General features: G+C 41.3%; 1 protein-coding gene across 2 annotated transcripts in view; it reads left to right on the top strand.

Moving 5' to 3' along the window:
- LOC105478161 (zinc finger CCCH-type, RNA binding motif and serine/arginine rich 2) overlaps positions 1-23,778 on the top strand; it is a 36,646-nt gene that overhangs the window by 5,711 nt on the left and 7,157 nt on the right. For both annotated transcript variants that reach the window (XM_071088509.1, XM_011735211.2), the window contains exons 3-9: positions 3,738-3,819; positions 7,578-7,686; positions 7,996-8,082; positions 12,341-12,379; positions 13,606-13,724; positions 19,681-19,894; positions 22,561-22,616. In XM_071088509.1, the coding sequence (XP_070944610.1) occupies positions 3,738-3,819; positions 7,578-7,686; positions 7,996-8,082; positions 12,341-12,379; positions 13,606-13,724; positions 19,681-19,894; positions 22,561-22,616 (706 nt within the window). The remainder of the gene's footprint in view (positions 1-3,737; positions 3,820-7,577; positions 7,687-7,995; positions 8,083-12,340; positions 12,380-13,605; positions 13,725-19,680; positions 19,895-22,560; positions 22,617-23,778) is intronic.

The following is a 23,778-nucleotide window of genomic DNA, read 5'->3' as shown; positions in this document are numbered from 1 at the left end:
AGCCTCCCTAGTAGCTGGAATTACAGGCGTGCACCACACTGCCCGGTCATCATGACTTTTCTCTGCTTCTTGAGAGCACTTCCAGCATCACTAGTTGCATTTTGTGTGAGTCTCATGATGTTATTCAAGGTTTACCATTTTGTAGTAAACACGACGAAAAATACGCCAGAGATGACTTCTTACTGCCACACGCAATTCACTGAAGAGATGAACTGCTCATGCAGAGATGATTAGTGTCACAAGGCATTTTAAGTGAATACTCGTATTTGAGCTCACTACAATAGCAACAGGAGGTGGCTATGAAATTATTACAATAGTACAGTATGTACTACAGTTAATTTTTTTTCTTCCTTCTGTGCCTCATTGAATGCATTTTTTTCCTTGTTTTGTACTATAGTTAATTGTATGCAGTTATGATTTAATACTGCATATTTATATTTGTTTACATTTTTTCTCAACTGTGAATGTGCCATATATGGTCTATAAATATAAGTTTTGATAAATTTTAACTTTAAAAAAAGTTGTCAGTGATTATGTTGTAGCACAACTTTCATGGTAATATTCAAGGAAAAATATTTGAGACCAAACCTCTCTGTCTTACAATGGAATGGAGTCAGAGATCATTTTGTTTCAAATGCTCTTTTTTTTTTTTTTTTTTTGAGACAGAGGCTCACTCTGTCACCCAGACTAGAGTGCTGTGTACAATTTCGGCTCACTGCAACGTCTGCTTCCCGGGTTCAAGCGATTCTCCTGCCTCAGCCTCCTGAGTAGCTGGGATTACAGGCGTGCACCACCATGCCCGGCTAATTTTTTTATTTTTAGTAGAGATGGGGTTTTGCCATGTTGGCCAGGCTGGTCTCGAACTCCTGACCTCAAGTGATCCGTCCACCTCGGCCTCCCAAAGTGCTGGGATTACCAGCATGAGCCACTGCTCCCTGGCCTGTTTCAAATGCTTTAAGCAAGGGAACAACAATAAAACACTTAACTTATATTGTAACAGTATCTGTATATGTGCTGCTCAAGCCAGCACAATATTGCTTAACAGTATCTGCATTAAGTTTTTTTTTTTTTTTTTTTTCTGAGACGGAGTTTTGCTCTTGTTGCCCAGGCTGTAGTGCAGTGGTGCAATCTCCACTCACTGCAACCTCCACCTCCCAGGTTCAAGCGATTCTCCTGCCTCAGCCTCCTGAGTAGCTGGGATTACAGGGGGCTGCCACCACGCCTGACTAATTTTTGTATTTTTAGTAGAGATGGGATTCACCATGTTGGCCAGGCTGCTCTCGAACTCCTGACCTCAGGTGATCCTCCTGCCTCGGCCTCCCAAAGTGCTGGGATTATGGGCGTGAACCACTGCGCCCAGCCCTGCATTAACTTTTTATAATAGATTTATATTTATGGTAGCAAATGATAAAATAGACTAATATGTACATATATTTTATACATTCATGACATACCTTTTTCTTATTTTTTTTCAGTGTTTCTAGGCCATGCCACTTACCTGGTATTTTTTTTTTCCAAATTGTTGCAGATCTCCCCTAAATGTTCCAGTGTATTTATTGAAAAAAAGCTGTATTTAAATAGACCAAGGCGGTTCAAACCTGTGTTGTTCAAGGGTCAACTGTATTGTATCTATATGTATTGCATATGTCTGATTGTACACATGGGGAAAATGCTGTGCCCAGAACTGTTAGCAATCACTTCTGTGGAGTATATGAGCTTGGTTTTGAGGCGATGGGGAGTTGAGTGAGTCAGTCAACAGGTGTTTGTGAGTGTCAGCTGTGTCTATGCCCTGTCTAATCTATGGGCATACCTCTGCTAGTAAGTCAGGTCATATCCTCTGTGCCAGGTTCTCTGGCCCTTTAAGTACATTCGATCATTTAATTATCTGAACAATTAGATATTATTTTATGTGATTGAGAACTTATTCTACATTTGTTGCCCCTTTTAATTCCAGTTGCTGAAATAATAAAATTTACTTACTTAAGGAAAGTAAATTATTGTAATTATCTGGGACTGGATGATCCTTCAGTTAGAACTGTAGTCAACGCTTGTGGCAAACACAGCCTTGTTTTCTTTAAGCCTGACATCTGTAACATTCAGATTATTTCAGTCTTCCATTTCTCTTCCACTTTCACTGATTTTTCCCCCAAATGTTGAATAGGAGAGGATGTAAATGTCTCTTCTATTAAAATTATTTTTTCATGTTTTTATTTGGAAAATGTTCTAATCTACAGAAAGTTGAAAAAAATAGCACAATAAATATCCATGAACCCTTCAGAAAGATCTGCCAGTTGTTAACGTTTGGCCTTTCTTTCTTTCTTTCTCTCTATTTAAAGAGATACATACATAGAACATTTTTTCTGAACCTTTTGGATGGCAGTTGCAGATAGCAGCACCTCACCCCTAAATTCTTCAGCCTGCAACTCCTGAGAATAAGGACATTCTCCCACAGAACCACAATACCAAACTTACACCTGAGTACATGAGCAGTAATTCAGTGGTATGACATACAGGCCGTATTTAAACTTCCCCAAACCAGGATTGATTGTTTTGAAAAACTCAAGCCAGTTATCTTGTGGAATGCCTTGCATTCTGGATTATTCTGTCTTCTCATGATTAATTTCAGGTGACAACACTCTTTAGCACAAAGGATTACAGAGGAGATGTTGTAAACTTCTTATTGCATAAATCATGAGACCTATAACGCCAGGTTGTTGCACTCCCAGTGATGCTAACTGTGGTTAAGGTGTTACCCACCCAGGGCCGGGCGCCGTGGCTCAAACCTGCAATCCCAGCACTTTGGGAGGCCGAGGCGGGAGGATCACAAGGTCAGGAGATCGAGACCACCCTGGCCAACGTGGTGAAACCCCCGTCTCCACTAAAAATACAAAAATTAGCTGGGCATCATGGCGTGTGCCTGTAGTCCCAACTACTCAGGAGGCTGACGCGGGAGAATTGCTTGAACCCGGGAGGCAGAGGTTGCAGTGAGCCAAGAGCGCGCCATTGCACTCCAGCCTGGTGACAGAGCAAGACTCCCATCTCAAAAAAAAAAAAAAGAAAAAAAAATGTTACCCACCCAGATCGCTCCATTGGAAAGCATTGCATTTGTTTTTTCTTTTCTAATTAGTCCTCATGTCTGGGGTGATATGTTGAGATAGTGTGAATATGCTCTTCCCAGCAAGCTTTCATTCAATGTTTTTAGTGTCTCTGTCTAAATTTTTACAGTGGGGGTTGCAACAGTGATAATTTTTCGACTTACGTTTTTCTGCATTTTTTCGTTGCCATTCTTCTGTTAGGATGGATGTTCCTTTCCACAGCCCCACCACCTTTTTTTTTTTGAGATGGAGTTTCGCTGTTGTTGCCCAGCTGGAGTGCAATGGCACGATCTTGGCTCACTGAAACCTCCGCTTCCCAGGTTCAAGTGATTCTCCTGCCTCAGCTTCCCAAGTAGCTGGGATTACAAGTGCCTGCCACCACGCCAAGCTAATTTCCTTTTTAAGTATAATTGTGGAACTGTTGATTAATTGTTAAATGTAATGTGCTGTCCGCCACCACTGTCGTCCTTTTTGATGCTTGCTTTGTATCAAAGAAGGTTGATTGGAGACTTTCTTGTTAGAAAGCTTAAGAAAAAGATTTTTACCATAATTTTATACGTTAAAGGTTACATGTATTTTTTTCCTGAATTTTTGACCAAGGATTTGCAGTGCTCAGTTTAATAAAGCATTTAAATTCCCTAGGACTCTCACAGAAGGAGGAAGAGGAGGACACTTTTATTGAAGAACAACAACTAGAAGAAGAGAAGCTATTGGAAAGAGAGAGGTCAGTGCTAATTGAAACACTTAAAGTGAATGAAGTTACTTTATTGGAATATTCTCAGCCTTTACTAACCAGTACCAGTCTTCTGTATAAAATCTTATACAAAATAGTTCTTATAAAATACCCTGTATAAATTATTTAAATCTGTAGTCGATGGGCTAAAACTAATTGTTATTTTTTTAGAAAAATGGAAGTACTTTTCTTCTGTTTTTACTAATTTGTAATTGTTTTTTTTTTTTTTTTTTGATTTTTTTTTCAGACGGAGTCTCGCTCTGTTGCCAGGCTGGAGTGCAGTGTAGTGATCTTGGCTCACTGCAACCTCCGCCTCCCGGGTTCAAGCGATTCTCCTGCCTCGGCCTCCCGAGTAGCTGGGACAACAGGTGTGCACCACCACACCCAGCTAATTTTTGTATTTTTAGTAGAGACAGGGTTTCACCATGTTGGCCAGGGTGGTCTTGATCTCTTGTGATGAAGCGATCCGCCTGCCTTGGCCTCCCAAAGTGCTGGGATTACAGGCGTGAGCCACTGCGCCTGGCCTGTAATTGTTTTTGAAAGCAGAAGAAAAACAAAAAAATTAACAAATGTAAAAAGGGAAAGGGCTTTAATAATTGCAACACACCCAAAGATAGCCACTGTTAAGAAAGAGAAAAGGAAAGTATAAATGTACTTTACATGGGTCTTTCTATAATGGCATGATATTTATACATATTTTTCTATAAATTGCTTTCCTGCTAAATATATAGTGCATTTATTTAAGTCCTGATGCAGGGATCTAATTCAACCATTTCAGTGGCAATACAGTACCCACTGTACAGAAGTAGCCTAATTTATTTGCTATTCGTAGTTTATTCATTCGTAATTTATAGTTCTCTACTGATAGACTTTCAGGTTATATTGGTTTTTTACTCATATGTAAAAAGTTGCAGTAAGCATCCATGTTTATATATCCTTGGTAATCGTCAAATTACTTCCTTAAGAAAATGACTAAAAATGAGATTGTTGGAATCAAAGCGTAAGTTCCTGTAAAATGTAGATGGCCAGGTAGAAAGGGCTTCCTGGTTTGCAGTTTGCAGCCCTTCTGGCAGTGAATGTAGGGCCCCATCTCCTCATACCTTCACTCATACTAGGCACTGGCAGTTTATACAACTCCTGTAATGAAAAGTTGTATTTCACTGTTTCAAATGCACATTTCTGAATTAGGAAGAGTATCTTTTTATATGTTTTATTACCTATTTGTAGATTGCTCAAGTCTTACACCTTTCTCTTTTGGGATACATGTTTTTTTAAAATTTTGTTTTGTTTTGTTTTGTTTTGTTTTGTTTTGTTTGAGACAGAGTCTCGTTCTGTCCCCAGGCTGGAGTGCAGTGGTGTGATCTTGGCTCACTGCAACCTCCACCTCCCAGATTCAGGCGATTCTCCTGCCTCAGCCTCCCGATTAGCTGGGACTACAGGCGCGCACCACCACGCCCAGTTAATTTTTTTTGTACTTTTAGTAGAGATGGGGTTTCACCATGTTGGCCAGTATGGTCTCGATCTCTTGACCTCGTGATCCGCCCACTTCGGCCTCACAAATTGCTGAGATTACAGGTGTGAGCCACTGTGCTCAGCCGAAATTTCTTAATGTCTCTAAGCTTCTGTTTCCTTGTCTTTACTATGGAGATAAAGTCAATCATAGTATCCACCTCACAGAATTGTGAAGATTAAATGAGGTGATGGATGTATAGTGTTTAACACAGTGTCAGCAGATAAGAGGTGCTGTGATAGCTCTAGTTCTTATTATAGATTTCTGTTGTGATGAAGACAATAGATATGGTATTAAATAAGAAAGTAATTTTCTTCCTGTTTATTTGAAATGCTTCTTTTAAATCACATACATGTATCTTTGTGCTCCTTAGATCTTTATTTCTTTATGAGTTGCATACTATTGTTGAAAAGCAAGAAAATTATGTAAAAATACTGTACGACTTTATGTCCTATTTCAAAGCAGATGTATATTCAAGTTATTAAATTTTAAAATTTTTAACATTTTACTTTCTTGTGGTCTTTATATATCATTTGGTTCAGTTATATGCAATTATATGTTTTTCAAAAGATTCGTAAATCAGAGCTGTGCACACTGAAGCATCTGTATGGTGCCCTCACACATGGCATGGGAACACTGATATAGGCAGTGTGCCAGCCTCTGCCATGGCTAAAAGACGTGTTCCTGGAATCTGTATTTGGAAATGTAATATGTTTTATTTAAAATTGTGGTTAGGTCCCCAGACTAGACAGAAAAGTTTACTGAACTCCTGATACTGCTGAAGTAATACAGAACAGTTTCTCATATTTCATTTCCCTTTTATAAATTCAGTGGAAAAATGAATTTGGGGTTCTAAACACCTAATTGGCAAGTAGACTTTAGAAATCTAAGCCCCGCTTTAGATTAGAAATTTGTGATATTGGATGCCTGAGACACTTGCCACTTTAAGGTAATACCACTCATTATAATTGGTCATATAAAAAATAGACTAGACACTCACTAGTTTATTTTTACTTTTTCATTTTTTGAGACGAAGTCTTGCTCTGTCATCCAGGCTGGAGTGCAGTGGCATGATCTCGGCTCACTGCAGCCTCCGCCTCCCAGGTTCAAGCGATTCTCCTGCCTCAATCTCCCAAGTAGCTGCGATTACAGGCGGCTGCCACCTTGCCCAGCTAATTTTTGTATTTTTAGCAGAGATGGGGTTCACCATGTTGGGCAGGCTGGTCTCAAATTCCTGACCTCAGGTGATCTGCCCACCATGGCCTCCCAAAGTGCTGGGATTATAGGTGTGAGCTATTGTGCCCGGCCCTCACTAATTTATTTTTATAACTTCATTTCTTAAAACCTGTAGCTTTATTTTAAAAACATGATCACAATGTACTTTTATTTTCCTTCTTTTGGCAGTTTAGGTGTTTGGAGGCAAACTACAGGAGTCTCTTAACTGTGTGGAGTAGTAGTCCAGACGTTTATGGCAGAGGATAACGGGTTTTCAGCGTGCTGCCATCGTGGAATTGCTACTTTTAAGAATAGGGGCTGGGTGCGGTGGCTCACACCTGTAATCCCAGCACTTTGGGAGGCCTAGGCAGGTGGATCACTTGAGGTCAGGAGTTCAAGACCAGCCTGGCCAACATGGTGAAATGCTGTCTGTACTAAAAATACAAAAATTAGCCTTGCATGGTGGTGGGCTCCTGTAATCCCAGCTACTCAGGAGGCTGAGGCAGGAGAATCACTTGAACCCAGGAGGCGGAGGTTGCAGTGAGCCAAGATCACGCCACTGCACTCCAGCCTGGGCAACAGAGCGATACTCTGTCTCAAAATAAATAAATAAATAAAAATAATTGCATAGAATAGGAAGGGAAATGCTTTCTGAATGCGAAAAGGTAGATGCTGCTTTGAAACTTGCTACCCATTTTATTGGCACCTAAACGTCACTGTGATCAGTCTAGAGGGAAAGTCATAGTGTCCTTTTTTTCTGTAAAGTATGTCACAGCCATATATACCTATGAAATGTAAGAGGGATTTTAAGTTATTGCCCATTAGGAAGATAGTTGCTGACACGTGGTGCTTTTCCAAAAGCTCTACTCTTCTCGTTCTCTTACACCCACTTGACTGCTTTAATAGAAAATAGCTTTCGTGATATTTGAATCAATCCCAAAATGTGTCATTTTGCTTTCGTGTGTGTGTGTATTTGTGGATTAATGCCCATTTCTTTTGTCTGATTACATCATTATACTGATAGGCAAAGATTACATGAGGAGTGGTTGCTAAGAGAGCAGAAGGCACAAGAAGAATTCAGAATAAAGAAGGAAAAGGAAGAGGCGGCTAAAAAACGGCAAGAAGAACAAGAGGTACGGTAGGAGTCACGTAACTAGTGAACAAACTGATTACTTCACCATAATAACTCTCATGAAGAGCTGCCTATCTTGGGAGGTCGAAGTGAGCCGAGATCGCGCCATTGCACTCCAGCCTGGGCAACAAGAGCGAAACTCCATCTCAAAAAGAAAAAACAAAGAGTTGCCTATCTTGAACTTTAAAAAAAGCAAAACTGATCTTATTCAGTATGCCAGTGTTTTAAAAGTCTTTCATCTATGTGTCCTGTATGTGAAATGTTTTGAAAAAGTGTCTGAAACAAAGTTACTTTTTCTTCCCCTTTAAAGAGAAAGTTAAAGGAACAATGGGAAGAACAGCAGAGGAAAGAGAGAGAAGAGGAGGAGCAGAAACGACAGGAGAAGAAAGAAAAAGAGGTGATTCCTATCCTGGGATGTGCTGTGTGATGAGTTTGAAGAATAAGCAGTAGGCATGTCAGCGTTTGGGTTTTTTTTTTCTTTTTTCTTGTCACTTCATTTGTTTGTTTGGAAAGAATCATATTTCAGTCTAGACATACACCAGAGTTCCCTTCTGACTCTCTTCTTTGGGTCCGTGCAGTGGCAGATTCCTTAAAGTTTTCTTCAGCTTTACCCTATTTACCCTTTATAGTGGGCATTGGCAAATGTTTTAAAGGGCCAGATGGTAAATATTTTAGGCTTTATGGTTTGGTCTCTGTGGCAAACATCCAACTCTGCCAATGTACCCTGAATGTAGCCATCAGTAATATGTAGATGAGTGGGTATGTCTGTGTTCCGGGAAAGCTTTATTTACGAAACAGGCAGCTGGCGCTTGCTTTATAGCAACTTGTGTTTTTCTGAGGTTCTGCTGTATGTGAGTTGACTTCTTTAGAGAATAATATTTTGTTTTGTTTCCACATTTATTTAGGTCATAAGAGAACTTTTTACGACATGTCAGCAAGAATTAGGGGATTTAAAGAAATCAGGAACTCAAATATTGAGGAACTAGGAAATAGTTTTTGTTATTTGTATTAAATCTTGACTTCCTCTTCCACTTAGGCTATGAAGACAATTGTAGCTAATACACAGTTGCTTATTAAAAAAAAAAAAAAAATCGGCCAGGTGCGGTGGCTCACACCTGTAATCCCAGCACTTTGGGAGGCCGAGGCAGGCGGATCACAAGGTCAGGAGATTGAGACCATCCTGGCTAACACGGTGAAACCCCGTCTCTATGAAAAATACAAAAAATTAGCTGGGCGTAGTGGCAGGCGCCTGTAGTCCCAGCTACTCGGGAGACTGAGGCAGGAGAATGGCGTGAACCCAGGAGGCGGAGCTTGCAGTGAGCCGAGATCACGCCACTGCACTCCAGCCTGGGCGACAGAGCAAGACTCTGTCTCAAAAAAAAAAAAAAAAAAATCTGTGAGGCATATGTATGTATGCATCTTCTCTATCTTTCAGGATTCTTTTTAAAAGATTTATTTGGTATGTTTTGCTGCTATGCCTTAACAGTATATTTATTTCTGAGGTATCACAGCTCATCTTCCCTTGACTGATTCATCAGGATTTGTCTTTTCTGTAATATAGCTAAATTTAAATAGCATAAAATTGGATAATCACCTTATAATTGGGAAAAATGCATGTGTCTACATCGTAGTCAATATGGGGCAGAAGCAGCCTCCACAATCTTTGTTTTTTGTATCTCAGGCCATCTGTTAATTTCAATGCAGATTTTAAACACCTTTATTTGAGCACTTCTTTCCAGATGAGGCAAGATCATGCTAGGTTTTTAGGGGGAAGAAAAATTATTTGGAACTTGTCATTTTTTTATAGAGAGGAATTAATTCCTATTTTAACAGTAGAGTGTTCCTCAACTGAGGTCTTTCAGGAATTCGGTAACAGCTAAGGCTTCCTTTAAATGCTTTTGTTTCAGAGGAAATCTGTGAGACATTAAGGAGAAATGAGGGACATGAAAGAGATTCTAAGCTTATAAAAAAGAATCGGCAGTATGTGTTTCTGCTGTATGCTAGACACTTCGCTAGTGGACAGAGACAGCAGTGAAAGACACAGTCTTTGTTCTCATCGAGCTAGTTTTTTATATGGGAGTGTAAGATGATGAGTAAGCAAAACAGATCATTCAAAATGTGATCATATTAAGTGCTATAAAGAAATAAAGCAGGCTGGGCGTGGTGGCTCACGCCTGTAATCCCAGCACTTCGGGAGGCTGAGGCGGGCAGATCACGAGGTCAGGAGTTCGAGACCAGCCTGGTCAACGTGGCGAAACCCCGTCTGTACTAAAAATACAAAAAATTAGCCCGGTGTGGTGACGGGCGCCTGTAGTCCCAGCTACTCAGGAGGCTGAGGCAGAAGAATCGCTTGAACCCGGGAGGCAGAGGTTGCAGTGAGCCAAGCCTGAGCCACTGCACTCCAACCTGGGCGACAGAGCTAGACTTCGTCTCAAAAAAAAAAAAGAAGCAAAAAGAAAGCAGAGTGATGTGATAGAGTAATGAGAACAGAGTTGTGCTTCTATAGATTGCCTGCTCAAGGAAATTTCTGAGGAGGTGATGTTTGAGCTGACACCTGAGTGGAGAGATCTCAGCGGGAAGAGGCCTGAAGCTTGAAGGCTGAAAAAAGGCCAGGGAGCCTGAAATCTAGAGTCCAAAGGAGAGAAGGGAAGTGGAGGAGGTTGCTGGGGGAGGGTGGGTAGTGGAGGGTAAGCAGAGTCAGATCAGGTAGGGCTTCCTGGATTTGAAGGAGGAGTTTGGATTTTATGTTTCCTATAATGGTAAGCCATGGAAGGGGTTTAAGCAGGGAATGACTCTATCTCATTTATATCTGTACCTTTTAACAGATCATTCTTTTAAAAAAAAATTTCTTTTGAGACGGAGTCTCACGCTGTCGCCCAGGCTGGAGTGCAGTGGCGTGATCTCTGTTTACTGCAACTTCTGCCTCCCGGGTTCAAGCAATTCATGTGCCTCAGCCCCCTGAGTAGCTGGGATTATAGGTGCCTGCTACCACGCCCAGCTAATTTTTGTATTTTTAGTAGAGACAGGGTTTCACCATGTTGGCCAGGCTGGTCTCGAACTCCTGACCTCAAGGGATCCATCCACCTCGGCCTCCCAAAGTGCTGGTGTGAACGAACCACTGCACCAGACCTTTTTAACAGATCACTTTTACTTACTATAAAAAATGAGGAATGGGGAACAGTGACCAGTTAAAAGGCCTCCGATTCCAAATAAAGATAAGTACACAGATTTGGGGTGTGTCAAAGCAGAGTCAGTGGGACTCTAGCTAGTAGATTGAATGGGAGGGAGGACAAAGAGAGAGAGGGGAATTCAAGTCGTATTTTTAGGTTTTTAGTCCGAATAGACAGATGACTGGCAGCGCTATTCACTGAGGGAGCATTCAGGTGGATGTGGGCCGGGGAGTGTAGAGGACAAGAGTTCTGTTTCAAGCACCACAAATAAGCAGCTAGACATACGAGTCTTATGTAATGCTTTAAGGGGCTAGGGAAGATAAGACTGTTAAACATAGGTACAACTTGTTCAAATGCCAATTAGGTAGAAATTTACTGGCATATTACAGAACCTCCTTTGCCTTATTAAAACGTTAGAATTTTCTCCTAAGTGCTAATTACCACTGGTCATGTCATATTTTAGCTTCTGCTAAATGTTTATGATTTCATCTAGCATTGTTGTTTGGGGTTTTTTTGTTTGTTTGTTCGTTTTTTTAGATGCAGTTTTGCTCTTTCACCCAGGCTGGAGTGCAGTAGCATGATCTCGGCTCACTGCAACCTCCGCCTCCTGGGTTCAAGCGATTCTCTTGTCTCAGCCTCCCAAGTAGCTAGGATTACAGGCATGTGCTACCACACCCAGCTAATTTTTGTATTTTCAGTAGCGATGGGGTTTCACCATCTTGGCCAGGCTGATCTAGAACTCCTGACCTCAAGTGATCCACCCACCTCAGCCTCTCAAAGTGCTAGGATTATAGGCGTGAGACACCGTGCCCGGCCTAGCATTGTGTTTTATATTCACTAATACTCCCTTTTACAAACTAGGACATGGTATATATACTCAAATATACTAAGTATTACTATTATTGAAACTCTTATAAGACTATTTTAAATATTTTGCAATGGGATCTAGTAAATTTTCTATTTGAATAGAATGTCTCAGCTATGGGCCGGGCATGGTAGCTCACACCTGTAATTCCAGCACTTTGGGAGGCCGAGGTGGGTGGATTGCTTGAGCTCAGGAGTTCGAGACTAGCCTGGGCAACATGGTGAAACTCTATCTCTACAGAAAATAGAAAAATTATCCAGGCATGGTGGTGCGTGACTGTAGTCCCAGCTACTCAGGAGGCTGAGGTGGGAGATCACTTGAGCCTGGGAGGCGGAGGTTGCAGTGAGCTGAGGTCACGCCACTGCACTCCAGCCTGGATGACAGAGTGAGACCCTGTCTCAAAAAAAAAAGAGAGAGAGAGAAGTCTCAGCTATATATCGTTTGAAAGCTTTTCAAAAGATCTTTGATTCAAAAGAAAACTAGAACGTGTGTACTCGTGTGTGTGTGTGTGTGTGTGTGTGTGTTTTAATTGTTACACTTGAGATTCTTAACCAGAGAAACCAGATGTGACTGACCTGACTTCTGGGTTTTCATTAGTCCTATGTTTGCACCATTTTTAGGAAGCTTTGCAGAAGATGCTGGATCAGGCTGAAAATGAGGTATTTTTAAAACCTTTCATTGAGAATTTGAGACCAATTAATGTTTACTTAGAAATAATAGTTGCAGTAATGTTAGTTTTGTGGTAGGTTACTCAGATCATGTTTGGATATCTGGAATCATGTTTGTCATGCTTTGATTTATACAACAACAACAAACTTTATTGATGAAGAAATACAAATGGTATTCATGACCCCTGTGGACTGGACTTGTTTAGAGTCCTTACAGTGTGTTTAAGCGACATCACATACTGTAAGCCTCCAGTGGACAGTTTACCTTGAATCAGAGTAACTTCTATTTCTGAATGTGGTGGTTCCCTAATAAGTTCTTGGACCCCCCTTTTTTTTTCTTTTTTTTTTTTTTTTTTTTTGAGACGGAGTCTCGCTCTGTCACCCAGGCTGGAGTGCAGTGGCCGGATCTCAGCTCACTGCAAGCTCCGCCTCCCGGGTTCACGCCCTTCTCCTGCCTCAGCCTCCCGAGTAGCTGGGACTACAGGCGCCTGCCACCTCGCCCGGCTAAGTTTTTGTATTTTTAGTAGAAACGGGGTTTCACTGTGTTAGCCAGGATGGTCTCGATCTCCTGACCTCGTGATCCGCCCGTCTCGGCCTCCCAAAGTGCTGGGATTACAGGCTTGAGCCACCGCGCCCGGCCTCTTTTTTTTTCTTTTTTCGAGACGGAGTTTTGCTCTTGTTGCCCAGGCTGGAGTGCAATGGTACAATCCCAGCTCACTGCAGCCTCCGCCTCCTGGGTTCAAGCAACTCTCCTGCCCCAGCCTCCTGAGTAGCTGGGATTACAGGCGTGCGCTACCAAGCCCAGCTAATTTTATATTTTTAATAGAGATGGGGTTTCTCCATGTTGGTCAGGCTGGTCTTGAACTCCTGACCTCAGGTGATCCACCCGCCTTGGCCTCCCAAAGTGCTGGGATTACAGGTGTGAGCCACTGCGCCTGGCCTTCTTGGACCCTTTTTAGAATGGATGGAAACCTTGGCAGCGGCCCCTGGTGGCAGTAGTGATACCAGATAAAGGAAAGTGACCAGGAGCCAAGAGAGGCATGGAGCTCGTGTCTCAGGACAGTTTGTAAAGTCTTCATCGCCTGTTACAACTTAAATGTTCGCATTCTTAAATGAAACCATGTTTGTCTTTGAGGAAAATATTTTAATAGACTTTGAAACATCTCGTCTTTCATGGGTTTTTACTCCAGCAGTAAAGTCATGGTTATTTTCAACAGTTGGAAAATGGTACCACATGGCAAAACCCAGAACCACCCGTGGATTTCAGAGTCATGGAGAAGGATCGAGCCAACTGTCCCTTCTACAGTAAAACAGGAGCGTGCAGATTTGGAGATAGGTAACTAATTTTGTTTTATCATGTCAGAATGGAGTGATTGAAAATGTTGAAGTTTGTGAGTTCTCCTTTTGGGGGAGGCGCAGGCTTTCATTTAAAATGTCCGTCGTCAGACATCTGCTGCTTTCTTGCTGCTGCTCTCGTTTTCCCAGCTGATCATCCTCTGCTTTGACCATCCCTGTTCCCTCTATCCTTGTTCCCTGGGTGGGCTTAGCCTAGTTCTCTGAGGGTGCTTCCTTCGCATTCCACATCTTTAGGAAGCCACTTTGCTTGTCGGTTTCTTCCTGAGCTTGCATTAGTCCATGGTGCACAACTGGGATGGGGAAATAATATATTTCGAGAGCTTGGAGCAGCTCGGCTTTATCTTTTGAAGGGCAAACACTGTCCCCAAAACAGGCTTTTAATTTTTAAAACTTGGCATGTGCCAGGAGTTCCAGGCTGCAGTAAGCTATGATCGCACCACTGCACTCCAGCCTGGGTGACAAAACAAGACCCTGTCTCAAAAAAGAAAACAAACAAACAAACAAAAACTTGGCATGTGTGAAGGGATGTCTGTGAAAGACAGGATCCAAATGAGGAGAGTAAAAGTATTTTCATTTCTCCTGTCAGTGAGTGTGCTCAGACTCAGGTACAGGCCGCTGGCTGCAAAAACGGGCTTCAGTGGCTGCCACTCTGTGCAAGTTTCTTAAGCTCTGTGTGCCTTCATTCTCTCATCTATGAAATGGGATTAAACATAGTCTCATCTTTCTGAGGGGGCTGTGGGGCTGAAATGAGCGCACAGCCCCGTAGAACAGGGCCCCGGGAGTGCTTGCTGACGTTTGCATTATTGTGACTCTTGCTGTTATTCTGTGAGACACTCTTCTTGTTCCCTGCCCCTTTTGGGTCAATGTTTTTGAAAGAAGACATTCATGTGGAAATCTAGTGTTGATCTCTTCAGTCATTTAGCAAGTATTTGAACACCTATTATATGCCAGGTAATGGTGATTTTTATAATTTGGCCTGTTTATGAATGACCAACTTAAAGTGGGTAAATAATTCCTAATGGTGAATGAGTCCATCTGAGACAAAATCTAATAATTATCACCATATATTCTGCAGAAGAGAAGATCTAATCATAACGTTAACATCCTATTAATCCTGAAAAGGGATATGAATAGTAAAATGCAGATGTAGTTAATCAGAAACCATATGTCATCTGTCAGCTTTACTTTATTCATAAAAGTATTCATGTTGTGAGGTTTTTTCTTCTTCTTCTTTGAAAATATATCCTTCTCTATGGTTCTTTTCTTTTTCTTTTTGAATTTAAGGTTCCCACCATTTTTCATTTTTTAAGAACAGTGGTTCTTCACCCTGGATGCACATTAGAGTCATCTAGAAAGCTTTAAAAAATTATGTCCTACCTCAAGTTGAGTAAATCAGAATATCAGGGCCAGGTGCGGTGGCTCACACCTGTAATCCAGCACTTCGGGAGGCCAAGGCAGGCAGATCGCTTGAGCTCAGGAGTTTGAGACCAGCCTGGGCAACCTAGTCTCTATTTAAAAAAAAAAAAAAAAAAAAAAAAAGATAAATAATAGAATACCAGGGACTTGGGTGGCCTTAGTTTCGAAATGTCCTCAGGGGTTTCTAGTGTGCCCTAGGATTGAGAGCCACTAATGTCGAGTGTGTATGTCCTTTTGTATTTTAGAGGTGGGATTGCAGATGTCCGGAATGGCTGTGAAAAGAGTCACAGGATCTTCTAATTAGTAGAAAGCCTCCTCTTGAAAAACTGGGAACTAAGGAAAGGAAAGAGACTTTATTCCCTTTGATACCTTTAGAAGTGTTTCTCAAATATACACTTAATCTGAACAAGAAATGGTAATAATTGATTGGTGTAAAAAACTTCCCACTAAAGAAAAATGCACTGTGAATTACCTTTCAGAGACAACTGAGACTCCATGTAAGTTCACATTTGCATGGGTAGTAGAACCAAATTGCATTTAATGTTTTCCAGCTGCAGGATCCCTCATATAGGATCTATCTCTAACATTTTCTCTAAATTTAAGACCCTTGGTAGCCTGATTCTTGATTCTCCCTTTTTTTTTTTTTTTTATTTTTATTTTTTGAGACGGAGTCTCGCCCTGTCGCCAGGCTGGAGTGCAGTGGCATGATCTCGGTTCACTGCAAGCTCCACCTCCCAGGTTCAAGCAATTCTCCTGCCTCAGCCTCCCGAGTAGCTGGGACTACAGGCACATGCCACCACACCCGGCTAATTTTTTTGTATTTTTAGTATAGACGAGGTTTCACCATGTTGGCCAGGATGGTCTCGATCTCTTGACCTGGTGATCTGCCTGCCTCGGCCTCGCAAAGTGCTGGGATTACAGGCGTGAGCCACTGCGCCTGGCCTGATTCTCCTTTTGTTGGGCAAAAGTGAGAGGAGGGGAGATGTCTTAAACGATTTCGAGAACTTGGTTGACAGGCCCTTCCTTGTGGGAAGAGGGAATGGCCCGTCATGCTCTCAGACCCCATCTCTCCTCAAGTCATTTCAAGGAAATATGGACAGTGGTCAAATTAGTTTGCGAACATTTCTCACAGTTTTCATAGGCATATGAAATTTTACCATCACAACTATCAAAGTATGAGAGCAATGTGGAGATTTTCATCATTCAGGTGATAAGTTGTGACATGAAATTCTGCGAAATTAGCAGTTACAAAATCTAGCACCATCCCTTTAGACAAGTAGACTGCTCCGTTCCCCTTTTATGGAGAGCCTCGGTGACTTGCTCCAGATCGTACAGCCATTCTGCTCTGTCGTTAAGTTTTGTCAGACCATCAGAGGAACACTCCCATAATCTAAGCATTTCTTTGGTTGGTTGTTTTTGTAATTAGTACAGAGTTCAATTCTAGAGCCATGGTGGAATTGGTAATTTTTGGAGTCACAGCTTTGAGGGGAATCTGTTTGTTTTTCTCCTAAAAGGTAATAATTACTAATGGAAGGTAAAACTTAGTGGTCTATTTATACCTCACTTACTTCCAAAAGTGATTTAAAGAAGGTGCATTAAATTAAAGAAAGTAAAGGAAATTGAAAGCAAGGAAAGGAAGAGAAAGTGAATTATTTTCTCCAGGTTTTTATTTCTCCGTATTTGAATGCATCTCAAGCAGATAATAAGCTGTAATTCTTACCAAAAAGGAAGAATGAGTGATATCTCTAGAAAGACAAAAATTTCCCTGGCACCCAATTCTAAAGGTTTCTCCCATGGAATATTTTACAAAGACATTAAATAGGAAGGTGGACAATAACTTGAATAGATGCTTTATAACAGTTGCATATGTAATTTTCATGAGAATGTTTCTTGCAGTGACCTTCGATCAATGATTGCAGCTTCACTTTAATGTGCAATGCGGGGATTCTATGTAGGACAAAGGTAGTGGGTACCAGGAGTACTTCCTTGAGAAGAAGAAAAAGAGGAGTAGTCAGTTAGCTATACCTGAGGGGGCATTTGGATACCCGCACCATTTATTGGCCATTCTTGGCCTAAGGTAATATCCAACAACTGTGGGTTTTTGCAGCAAACTGACTTAAGTATCAGAATAATGGGTAAATAGTATGCCCGAAACCAGTGGTTCCCAAATATGGCTGATCTTCAGGACCAGGTAGGGAGCTACTTTGAAAATATGGGTCCCCCACCCCTTGAGGTCTGATCAGATGGTCTAGGGTAGGAAGTAAGAAATCTCAGTTCTTCCCAGGTAATTCTGAGAACCACACAGGCTTGGAACCGCAGCTTTAGACTGCCTTCGTAAATGTCACTTCTCTTAGCTGAGTTTTCGGTAAAAGCTCTAGGGCTGGCCTTTTGTATACACTTAGATTGTAAGGACTGTCTTTAGGCCAGGTGGGATTTTTCCCCAGACAGGGACTTCAGTTCTATTCCAAAACTGACAAATGCTTATTTGACATCCTGGGAACTAGAGCCAAGTTCATTCAGATCTAAGAATCCCTTGAGCAGAATTTTAACCTCATTAAATTGGTTCCTTGTTTAATTCTGTGCATGCTTCATACTTATAACATTTTGATTCACTGTGAGTGTTGCCAGCCAGGTTGAGTCTTTGCTCTTTGTTCTGTCAGTAGTTGGGAAGAGGGATCTAATTGCAAGGTCTCTAATTGAATAATCCAGGAGGTCATTTGGAAAATAGAAAATTTCACATTAATGAACACTGATTAAGCATTTCTGAGCTGAGCATGGTGTATGCTGGGCATTCTGTAAGCATTATCTCAGCAGGTGCTTAGATAGACATTACAGATGTGGAGAGTGAGTGTGATTAAACATTTAGTCATTTCAGGACCAGTGTTGTTTTTTTCCAACATGTCCTATTCTTCAACTCTCTTTCTTCTTAAATTCTGTGGACTTCCCCCAGCAAAAAAAAAAGTTTTTTCTTACCAATTTTTGACTAGCAACCTAACCAGGAAAATTTTGTTTATTTGGAACCTTGAACTACATTTTTCCTCCTCATTGCATGTTAGGAGAAGGAAGGAAGTAAGAAAGTAAACTCATATGAAGGATTTTTGAAATATTACTCAGGTACAGCCTAGTCAGCTTAGCCTTGGTCCAGTTTAAACTATGAAAAGAAAATTGTTCTTCATAATGGTTAGCCACCTTCATTAAATAAGAATTAAATGATGCAGGTGTGGTAGCTCATACCTGTAATCCCAGAGCTTTGGGAGGCTGAGGCAGGAGGATCACTTGAAGCCAGGAGTGCGAGACCAGCCTGGGCAGCATAGCGAGACCCCGTCCCTACAAAAATAAAAAAGTTATCCGGGCATGGTGGCATGCGCCAGCTACTCAAGATGCTGAGGCAGTAGGATCACTTGAGCCCGGGGAATTCAAGGTTGCAGTGAAGTATGATCATACCATTGCACTCCAGCCTGTATGACAGAACAAGACCCTGTCTCAAAAACAAATTATATTTATTACACCCTATCATGGACAGGCACCAGATAGTAGATTGATGCAGATGTCTTGGATCCCTCTCTTCCAAGCCATATGACTTGGGCAAGTGTGCTTTTCTAGGCCTCAGCTTCCTTCTTTGCAAAGTGGAGAAAATACTAGTCCCCACTGTCCTAAAGGGATATAAGGACCAGAGGGGAAAAATGTCAAAATGCCACGAAAGCTACAAGATGCTATACACAGATCAGATTGAATTGCTTCATTAACTGGAAATTCTTGGATTACTATATTGTGTAAACATGGAGTCCACTGACGATTGTACAGAACCAGGATTGCATTGTTACTTCCCACCTTCCTCTCAGCAGTCCCGCATGTGACATCTTCATGCCTATCACCACATCCTGTCACACCAATCAGCAGGCCTTCTTTTCCCCTATGTATAGGCTTCCTGAACTTCATTCAAAGGCAGCTGAATGGTATATGAACTTTGAAATGTTTCCAACTTGGCATTAAAACAGCAAGTGCCAAGTTTCAGCACTTAAAAAAAATCCCCTTAAGCGCTGAAACTTGGCATCTGAGTGGGGCTTATTCTCTTTCAGTTAAGTCAAAACAACTAAATTGCATGAGTTTCTATCTCAAAATTTAAAGCCAGTGTTGTTTTTGTTTGTTTTTTGTTTGAGATGGAGTTTCGCTTTTGTTGCCCAAGCTGGAGTGCAATGGCGCGATCTCAGCTCACTGCAACCTCCGCCTCCCGGGTTCAAGCGATTCTCCTGCCTCAACCTCCCAAGTAGCTGGGATTATAGGCGCTACAGGCGCACACCAACACGCCCGGCTAATTTTTTGTATTTGTAGTAGAATAGGGGTTTCACCATGTTAGCCAGGCTGGTCTCAAACTCTGGACCTCAGGTGATTCGCCCGCCTCGGCCTCCCAAAGTGTTGGGATTATAGGCGTGAACCACCACGCCTAGTCTAAAGCAGGTGTTTTGTGTGTAATTTTCAACTATTGGTCTAGTGAATTTAAGTTTTTCTTTCATATGCAGATGTTCACGTAAACATAATTTCCCAACATCCAGTCCTACCCTTCTTATTAAGAGCATGTTTACAACATTTGGAATGGAGCAGTGCAGAAGGGATGACTATGACCCTGATGCAAGCCTGGAGTACAGCGAGGAAGAAACCTACCAGCAGTTCCTAGATTTCTACGAGGATGTGTTGCCCGAGTTCAAGAACGTGGGGAAAGTGATTCAGTTCAAGGTGGGCATACGTGTGGAGGAGGGGACTGGTTTGCTTCACCCTGCAGTACTTAATGGCCCAAGAGAGCTGGGACACAGGCTCAGCTGGGGTCAGGCATGCTGACACTCTGTAAATGTGACTTCCCTCTTTCTCTCTTTCCACTCCCTACCTCGTTGCCAATGTCGTGTCAATACCACATGAAATCAGAAACATGTATTAGCATGGTATTTCCTGAATGCTAGGGGTCTAGATTGGAACGGATCTTTCATTTACTTGGTAGCTTTGTGCTCCAGTTCTTTTCCAGCACATGCATTCTCTGTATCAGGTCCCCTGCACATAGCCATCCAGTCCTTCACTTAGAAGCTGCATGTGACAAACGGTGCATTCCCTTCCTTCCTCTGTAGGTGGCTTCACTCACTAAGTTTGTTGGTTCATTGTGTTGACAGTACCAACTTAGCTTCCACCCAAGGTGTATGTTCTTCTGGAGCCACACAGGAACATAAACCACATAAACCTAGATTCCACCACCTCCTCCACTGCTTTTTTTTACATTGTTTTTATTCATTGGATACTTTCAATACTGAATATAATATTATACAAACCATGGTCTGTGATGCAGCATAGTTGGTGAAAAAGGCATCCAGATGACACATAATTATTTTAAAATATTCCTTAATGCAAGGGTAAAGCCAGATGTAATCTCTGCTGCTCCCAGGACCCATTCGTTGAATTCTAACAGGGTGAAGCTTCCTGCCTTGTCTGTGATTTCGTCAGATCTGAACTGGAATGCCTTGGTTATGGTAAGGCAGGGAAATTGTCCCATAATTTGGGAAAAGACAGGAATAATACTGTGAATTTTTTCCTGCAAGTTGCAAATGATGAAAAGTTGGAACACCCCCCCCAAAAAACAAAGATATTCCTGACATTGAAGGCTATACTTCTATCAACTGATTTCAATATTTTTAAAAATTCTTTTTTATTTATTTTTTCCTCCTTAACCTTTGTTTCTGGGGCATATGCCTTTCTGTCTTCACACTACTTGTCAGCACGAGCAGTAACTGCTAAAGTGGAACTACCTGGTCACACCCACACAGTACCATGTTAGAAGCATTGGACAAGGAGGCCATGTGGTTTGACTGGCCTTGCCCCTTCTTCCTGCCTTTTCCTTATCCTGAAAGTGAGGGGACTGGATTACATCAGCGGTTTTCCTCGTAGGGTTTCTTGATTATACTGCTTCTGTGAAGTGGTAGTGGGAGGGCTGCTTTCAGAACTTCAGAGTAGTTCATGGAAATTGCACCCTTACTTGCAACAGGCTGCACCCACAAACCACAACCACCACAACGTATTTTTTCTTTTGTTTAGAGTTCTCTCACCCTAGCTTGCACAGCTGACATGGACTCCCGAGGCCTTTTCTTCTTCCTTCTAAGGGTGGTGTTACAAATTGTCATTGAGTATGGATCCTGCTCGTTTTTGGATACCCTAAGAAAAATACTCTGGGACAAATTTGTAAAATTATAGATTCATTTTGAACATAAATGCTAAACACTAGTATGAATATTTGAGGACCTTTTTATATACTATTATCTAAAAACAAATCAGATTTGTCATCGTTGAAGGCAAATGATCAAATATTTAACCTAACTAGTAATAGGAACAGTACATATGAAAATGGGATGATATTCACACCTATCAGGCAAAAAGTTATAAATTCTATTAATACCAAGAGTAGATGAGGATGTGTACATTAGTAAAACCACTTCAGAGAGCAGTTTGTCAATACCTAGTGAAGGTACGTGTAACCCATAAATTGGCTATGCACAGTAGAAAGATCTTTATACCCACAGAGACCTGTTTAAGAATGCTGACTGCGGTACTCTTTGTGGCTGAACAACTGGAAGCATCTTGAAAAAACATCATTCTAGAGGAGTAGATAAGTTTTATTTTTTGGTATATCCAGTATACAGTAGTTAAGTTTATGTGACTACATCTTGAAAAAAGAATATGGAATAAATACTATTTCTATAAAATTTTAAAACATACAAAGCAACACTATATGTTGTTTATCAATATATATTACCTGTTTCTTTGCATATGTATACATACATATGTGTATACCGATTATAAATAATAGACATTTCTATGTATGATACATATGTGTGGGTTTTGGCATGCATATGATATACGTATATATGCCTGTATCTGTGTATTTGTATTTGTGTCTGTGTAGGTCTATGTATGTAATGTGTGTGTGTGTGTGTGGAATGTGAAGGCTACACTCAACCTGTGGAGAGCGTTCACCTTTGTGATGGAGGAGGGAGAAGAATGGGATAGAAGGGCCTCAACTGGGTCTTTAATGTTTTACATATGTAAAAATTCTCATTCAAAAGTGGAAAACGTTAGTGTTAAATCTGGGTAGTGTATATATAGGCTGATTGATATCTTCTGTATTTTTATGGATGTGTGAAACGTTTCATATTTGTGGGAAAAAACAGACTTGGACCAACAGGGATCAGGCACATTGCCATGTGCCAAGTACGCCTTAAATAGATGCCAGAGTCAGCCATATCTCTGTTTTGGAATCTTTGATTGGTAACTGCTTTGGGGAACGTTAGCCTGGACAAACGTTTGCTGAATGGCTGGTTTCTTTTCCTGAATTTTTGATGATGGCATTCTTCATTGCTCCCTAGGTCAGCTGCAATCTGGAGCCTCACCTGAGGGGCAATGTGTATGTTCAGTACCAGTCGTAAGTACTCTGCTTGTGAATGTCTTCCTGATTTGTCACAGTTTGTTGTTCTGTTTCTGTTGATGTCTGGGATTTTTCCACTGGATATATAACTTTCATATATTTTATTTCTAATGTTTTTATTTTTATTTTATTTTTTTTGAGATGGAGTTTCGCTCTTGTTGCCCAGGCTAGAGTGCAGTGGCGTGGTCTCAGCTCACTGCAACCTCTACCTCCCAGGTTCAAGTGATTCTCCTGCCTCAGCCTCCTGAGTAGCTGGGATTACAAGTGCCTGCCACCATGCCTGGCTAATTTTTTGTATTTTTAGTAGAGATGGGGTTTTACCATGATGACCAGGCTGGTCTTGAACTCCTGACCTCCAGCGATCCACCTGCCTCAGCCTCCCAAAGTACTGGGATTACAGGCATAAGCCACCACACTTGGCCCAGCTTTCATATATTTTAAAACATTTAAATAAAATTAGAATTAAAATAAATCTAAATATTTAAAACTTAAATATTAAGAGTTGAAACAGAAATATAGAATGGATGTGAAAATAACATAAGCTGGGCATGGTAGCTCACACCTGTCATCCCAACACTTTTGGAGGCTGAAGTGGGAGGATCGCTTGAGGCCGGGAGTTCAAGACCAGCCTGGTTAACATGGCGAAACCCCATCTCTAGTAAAAATACAAAAAATTAGCCAGGTGTGGTGGCAGCCACCTGTAATCCCAGCTACTCGGGAGGCTGAGACAGGAGAATCACTTGAAGAGAGACCTCATCTCTACAAAAAATAAAACAATTAGCCGAATGTGGTGGCATGTGCTGGCAGACCCAGCTATTTGTGAGGCTGACGCAGGAGGATCACTTGAGCCCAGGAGGTCGAGGCTGCAGTGAGGTATGACTATACCACTGCACTCTAGCCTGGGGGACAGAGTGAGAGTGAGACTCCATCTCAAAAAGAAAAAATAATACATTTATATTTCATTCTTTGTATATTTACATAGCTTTGAATGTTTTACAATGTGGTTATATTATTACTCATAATTTTAATAATTAAAATACAAACTAAAAAGGGATAACTAGAATAGAGAACATAAAAGCATTTATAGTGAAAGAGCCAGAGATTGAAGCCCAAAATCATCTTAGTGTGCATTTGACCAGCTAAGAGAGCAATTACTGAA

Source organism: Macaca nemestrina, chromosome X (genome assembly GCF_043159975.1).
Source record: "Macaca nemestrina isolate mMacNem1 chromosome X, mMacNem.hap1, whole genome shotgun sequence".
Taxonomy (NCBI): domain Eukaryota; kingdom Metazoa; phylum Chordata; class Mammalia; order Primates; family Cercopithecidae; genus Macaca; species Macaca nemestrina.
Note: the sequence above shows the minus strand (reverse complement) of the source record. Positions and strands in the feature narration are given on the sequence as shown.